The sequence below is a fragment of the Cupressus sempervirens genome, chromosome 11 (assembly GCF_028749045.1).
Source record: "Cupressus sempervirens isolate cs-2001-9-10 chromosome 11, ASM2874904v1, whole genome shotgun sequence".
Taxonomy (NCBI): Eukaryota; Viridiplantae; Streptophyta; class Pinopsida; order Cupressales; family Cupressaceae; genus Cupressus; species Cupressus sempervirens.
The window spans coordinates 726,280,994-726,287,864 of NC_143128.1; the positions used below are offsets into that span (position 1 = coordinate 726,280,994).

Genomic DNA, 6,871 nt, shown 5'->3' on the forward strand with positions numbered 1-6,871 from the left:
CATTCTAAGTAGCTTGGAACTCAGTAACCATTGGTGACTCAGTGAATATTGTGTCACTCGGTAAAAATTGAATCCATTGATAACCTTCTTCACTTGGTAAATACTAATTCCTTGATTTACCTTAATTTTTCGGTAGTCACTGATTCCTTCATTTACCTTGGTCACTCGGTAAACACTAAGTTCTTTGTTTACCTTGATCACTCGGTAAACACTAAGTTCTTTGTTTACCTTGATCACTCGGTAAATACTAAGTTCTTTGATGACTCGGTGAGCATTGTCTGCTTGGGGAACACTGTTCTACTCGGTAACCACTAACTGCTTGGAGAACACTGTTCTGCTCGGTAACCACTATGAACTTAGTAAATACTGTTGAACTGCCCATATGCTCGGTTTCCAAAAGAATGCTCGATATCAACTGTTTACCTGTGGAGTTTATAAGGTAACCGTTGAATGCTCGGTGTGAACTGTAGACTAGGTGATGAGCTCGGCAAGCATTCAGAATCGAATAAGTGTTGTCACTGATGACAAATATATCATAATTCCAACAGAAATTCATACTCACTTAGCTCACGTATTTGCACACGTTTACATTCCTAGCTTAATCTCATTTAGTTCAAATATGCATCTGTTTAATCTAGTTTCTTTTACATGTTTTTAGATTAAGCGTATATCTTATTTTAGATTACATTGCATTCTCACATAAGATTAGTTGCATATCAAATCCTTCATTCTTAGAGGGTCTAGTTGCCTAAGCCTCATCTCTGAGGATATTAAAATAGGCAAAATCCCTTTAGATAGGAGGCAACGAGTCATACTGTCGAGTGTTTTGGGTGAATAATTCAATGTTCATTCTAGGATGACTTCGTGGGTAATGACCACATTGAAGTGTGTGTGTTAAACAAAGGCCACATATTCACGCATACACTAATAGTCAATCATTTCTTAGCTTTTTTGGTTGGTGATTAATCCACTTGTGCATCACTACTAGGACATTTCATACTGACTACTCGGACATTTTACCACAAGTGTTGGTGTTTTTGGTGTTTTGTGGTGAGCAACTATTGTGGGATGAACATAACGAGTATCAAGCAAGTGTTTTAAATGGCATTTGTCGACCACTTCGCACTCCATGACCTCTATAGAGATCCATAAACGTCCAAAAATTGAAATCTTAGCTTTAAGCTCTTGAGTCACCTACGGAGGTACACCCAAAAAAAGGGCACAATTCGACTTACAGTTTAGGAGATCTAAGTGTGCAAAGTTAGCTTGGACGACTACTATGAAAGTCTTATAATAATCCATGTGATTATATTGACAAAATTAACCCTCATGACTACTACTACATCTCTTAAATTTAAAAAGTTCTCAAAAAAAAAAAAAATTGTTTCCTTTATAAGAATTAAGTTTTAGTATTTTTTTTTTATCTTGCCATGCATATGCCCCCACAATACCTTCGTGGCAAGGTATAAACACTAAATTAGACTTTTTTTCAAACTTGTTATATGCTACCGTTTAGTTTGAGTTTTAGCCAATATCTATCCTATTTGGGTCTCCTTATAAGATTTCAGTTTTAGTTTCTTGTTTAGAAGTTGCCGGACACGTGCCCCTCTACCCTATGTGGGACAGGCACAGTTTGATATATGCGGAGGGTCATTAAAAAATAAGTTTATGACTACATAACAAAACGACTGACTGAGAACTTCACCGTACCTCTGAGATACAGCTGGAGTATGTGATGGAGGAAGTACTGAAGAGCAGCTTAGGCACCGTGGCCACGCTTTTTGGTGGCCTAATTTACTCGTACTATGTCATCTCAAAGCTTCCAAAGGGATTTACACGCATTTTAGCAGTTATTCCTGTGGTGGGTATGTATATAATTTTGCCATTGCGACTCTCCACTGTGCACATGAGAGGCATTTTGTCATTCATGTTCACATGGCTTTGTTCCTTTAAGCTTTTAATGCTCTGTTTTGATTTGGGTCCTCTGGCAAACCCCTGGGCACAGATCAATCTTTTTCATTTTGCGGGCGTTGCTGCTTTTCCTGTTGAAATCAACGAATACAAACCTAAGGCTGAACCCAGTAATTCTCCTTGGTGTATTTTAGGGATTCATTTAACTATAAAAGGATGTCTGTTAGCACTAGTTATATATTCATATTCTTTCAGGCATTTGATTCACCAGAGCTTGATTATGATGATTTACGGTGTGCATATGTATTTGGCCCTAGATATTGTTTTGGGAAGCTTTGCAGTATTATTGAATTCTTTAATTGGGGTTCAATTAAAACCCCAATCCAACAAACCCTATCTTGCGAGCTCATTGAAGGACTTTTGGGGGGCGAGATGGAACCTTATTGTAACAAATATTCTTCGGCCTTCTATTTACGGTCCTGTATTGAGATTCTGTTGGATGATCCACAGAAAGTTAGATGGGAAAACCCAGGGAAATCAATCCACATTAGCCAAGCCTCCCATTTGGGCAAGAGGATTTGCAGTTATCTCTTCATTTGTAGTTTCTGGACTGATGCATGAACTGATTTACTATTACCTTACGGAGAAGCAACCCAGTTGGGAAGTTACGGCTTTCTTTACTCTCCATGGCTTAGCTGTCGCCATTGAGATCTGTTTGACGAGAAACTTGTCTCCTTACATAACAACACCCAAACTCATTGCAATCCCTACGACTCTTATGTTCGTTTACACTACGGGCATTTGGCTTTTCTTTCCACCGTTAACTAGATATGGCACAGATATTAAGACTATTTCTGAGTACCATGCTCTTTTTCAGTCCCTGTTTCCAACAAAAAGCTGAGTTCGGAGTTTTCCTGCAATGATTTTGCCTGAAATGTCACTTCAATGGTTAAATATGTACCTGATAATTCGCTGTTCAGTCCTGTTCTACGTCTTATATTCAACCAAGAACTGTGAGTCCATTTCACTGCTCCTAATTAGACAAAGTTGAATATGCCACATGGAGAGCTTGGAAGATAACATTAGAAGCTGAATCTAAATAACAGATTCCCATCCGTAATCAGACCTTTTTAATTAGAATGTGAAGCTGGATTTTCAATTATCCCCATGGTTGCTTACCCACCTATGGTTGTATCAAATTTTGGAAAGGAGTTTATCTTTGGGGTTTTTATCCTAAAACATATTCAATTTTGGTATATCATCTGACTCGCACTGTTGAGTTCTTCAATAATTATGGCATATCAGTTATAGATGATCCTTAATTGAGGAAATATCAAACATGTTCATTCAGAAATGAAGTTTCTGTCTTTCAATTCTCTAGGCATGATCTGTATCAATGTAAAAGAACCTAAAATTATAAGATGTTTTTCATAATAATGATCTATATAATTACAGTTCAAATGTGTCACATTGTTTTCCCTGCATTGAATGATTCAGTTTTTCTCACTGTAATCATGTTATAGCAAGGATTGAAATTGAAAGTGCTGCTCGCAGATATTTTCTCCAATTCACATAAAAGCCAATTATTTACATTATAACACGGACAAGATTTCTTAAACTAATTTTTCAATATGACTGTATATTTGGAATTGTTGTCTTATGCCTAGAACTGCGTGTAGCATTTACCCCTTCTCTCTTTTTATCTTCTCATGGCCTGCAATCAATTTTTATTTTCTCTACCTTTTCATTATGATAATGTTATCTGAAACGAACGTTGATACAAAAAGAAAGCTAACACAATTTATACCAAAATCATATATACAAATTACAACACTGTAAAAAATTTTCTAATTGCCAATCCTATTTTACATATAGCAACATCTATTATTGGGTAAACATTCTGATAGCTTCAGCATCACACATTAAGACTTAATTCCTAGTCTAAAAGTATTAAATAGTAAAAATTATATTACGTTTTCTAAATTTAATTTTTTCGTTGACATGTGATGCCTAAGAATGGCCGTAAACACAACAAAATCAATAGATTTGGAATCTTACTGAAGAGTATATTAACTAGAGTATTTGGACAACATTCGAGCCAGAGGCAGCAGGAAGCTCGAGTGACATTAGCAATAACATTGAATGCCTAAGACCGTGATTAATATCACATCTTCCTTTTACAGCTCTGCTCTGCTTCGGTTAGGGAGTGATTAATGAATTCTGTACAAAGTTTAAAGGTTTGTTTTGAGAAAATAATAATAAAGCTGTCATTTTTATTGTGCAATGTAAAGTTGAACACAGGGTTTGATTACTGTTCTTATTTGATTACAGACTAGGAGTTTATAAACTGAGATGGTCAACTGATATTGCTGTTGGTATTGGACAAACTCCTAAGATGTAGAAATAAAAACAGAACAAATACATTCGAAGAGTCATCTCCTAATCTGAACAAAACCTGGATGACCTTTTAGAAGAGTGGCAAAGCTCACGTTCAGAAAGAAGGGGTGCTGTATGAAGTGTTCACGGTTTGATTTACATGATTTTGAGGAACATTCATGCTGGTGATGTTACTGCTTAAAACATTGGGTTTTACGTTATCATCTGTAATTGAGAACATTACATAGACTCGTGAAATCTGAGTACTGCTTTCATGTTCAAAAAACATTTCTAAGATCCAATTGTTATTACATGGGATAAACCGAGTTAAATTATTGTCACCTTTAGGCAGCAAACCTGCTCAAGAATTCGCCTTTTAATGACTGCTTAAATTAAGTGTTGTCAAGGTGATAGAACTTAAAAGCATATTATAAAGGCAGGCAAGAATGGTGGACTCCAGGCTCTGGGAATGTTTTCTGAAGGTGAGTTTTGTACAAACAGCTGCACACTCACAATAGTCTAGTATGGTTAGAATAGAAGCCGTTTAATTAGTGAACAAATTGCACAGAAGGTTTATGTGACTATATTGAAAGGCACACCAAATGATATACGTTTGACTACTTGATATTATCACTACAAATTTCTTATCTATCTTGTGCTCTATGATTGCCATTTTTAACATTACAGTTGTAAATGCTTACATTACAATGTATTGTTCTACTCTTTCTCTGATCTAAGAATTGATTCTCACAGTGGTGCTTTTCAGTAAGCATATCTTTTAGCGAACTTATTTTTTCAAGCATGCTATATTTTTTCAATTGTAAATATCACACACTAATAACTTATTTTATTTTCAGATTAAAAGTGTTAAATTTGTTAAAGTTGACTTACCTTTTTTAGGTTTAATTTTCTTTTTTTTTTTGAAGTCTGTGATATTTTAAAATGGCCACAATCTTAAATGTGATAAAAGCTGTGTATTTGTCAAGAGCTTTTCCATTTACTACAATTGCTCAGGATGTACCATTTCTCTAGAAGATAGAAATACAAGGAGCATTGGCAAGTTCTATGCATTCTCCAAACCAATAAGATAGGTTTTTAAGTTGAATATTTAAAAATCTATTAGTCTAAAGAGCTTCTAAACTGTAAACAAAAAATCAATCTGCAATTTCCATAATCAGAAGGGAGTCCATTAAACTTGTTTTAGCCGACTCAGCGTACTTTAACCATCGAACAAATCATGACTCAGCTTATCATTAAAGTGATACATCTTGTAGTATTTTCCAATATCTTCCACTTGGGTTCTAGACATCAAGTTCTGGGTTTGTCAGCTACCATGAAATGAAGAGAAGGCCCAAAATTATCAATTGCCTTTCCAAAATTCTACTTTGGCCATTAAATTGAAATTTAATGATCTATTGTCATGAAACCGGTGGTTTTTAATTTCAATATTTGAAACGGTAGGTAGATTGAAATCTCCAATTGCTTTCAATTGCTTATTCCCCTAAAAGCGTATTTCAGTGCTACAAATATTATTTTGTTGGGGCTAAATTTTCATTTAATATCATTGTTTCTTCCAGTCTGGGGACGGCAAAAATTTGGGAATTTGGAAAGAAGTAATTCACATATGGATGGCAAAATAAATAATAGTTATATATTTGGGGAATAAAGTTGGTGAGGATAAGATTTCTAGTTTCTGGGTTAGATTGTGTGCAGTTTTTTTAATCATCAACGTTTCGGATCATACTACATGATCCATCATCAGGATGCTAGAGAACAAGAAGAACAAAAAATGATAAAATGCAGATGTAGCAAACTCCTAAAAAAGGAACAGGAGAGAGGGGGGGGGGTAGCTAGGTTGAGAGTACCAAGGGTGACAAGAATAAAACAATAATACTAATAATAATGAAAAAGAGAAGAAAATTAAGGGAATAAGGAGCCAACGGTGAAAAATTATTAAATAAAAAAGGGGGGGGGGGGGGTAAGCTAGGTTGAGAGTACCAAGGGTGACAAGAATAAAACAATAATAATAATAAAAAAGAAAAAGAAGAAAATTAAGGGAATAAGGAGCCAGCGGTGAAAAATAAATAAAAAGGGGGGGGGGGTAAATACAACCGGAGAAAGCTAGAAAAATAAAGATAAAAATTAAAATTAAAAAATTAAAAATTAACATTAAAATTAAAATTGTAAATAAATAAATAAATAAAAGTAAGTAAAAATTAAATTAAATAAAAATGTTATATATATCCATAACTAAAACTGCTCACTAGAAATAGCAATTATAACAATAAGGAAATAAATCTGCGAGAGAAACCGAGCCAAACAAGACAATAAAGCGCCGAGAGGTGACCTACAGAAACAAAAAAAGGGGGGGGGGGTGTGGGGGGGGGGCGCAAATGTTAAGGGGGAGAAACAAGAGATTGAGAACACAGGAAAGAGAGCGAGGACCTCAACTCAGGGAAAGAAGACGAGGGGAAGAGGGGACAAGGATTGGGGGGGAAGGGGGCAAGGTACGAGTAAGAGGGGGGGGGGGGGGGGTGTGTTGGTTGGGGGGGGGGAAGGGAGGGGAAAGGAGAACTAAGGAGAC

General features: G+C 35.7%; 1 protein-coding gene across 1 annotated transcript; it reads left to right on the top strand.

The window, feature by feature from the left end:
- The first annotated feature begins 1,656 nt into the window (after nt 1-1,656).
- On the top strand, nt 1,657-3,372 carry LOC149531700 (putative long-chain-alcohol O-fatty-acyltransferase 5). The gene has a single exon (XM_089810484.1). It carries the CDS (start codon nt 1,736-1,738, stop codon nt 2,810-2,812), a length of 1,077 nt encoding a protein of 358 aa, XP_089666610.1. The 5' UTR covers nt 1,657-1,735; the 3' UTR covers nt 2,813-3,372.
- The last annotated feature ends 3,499 nt before the right edge of the window (nt 3,373-6,871 follow it).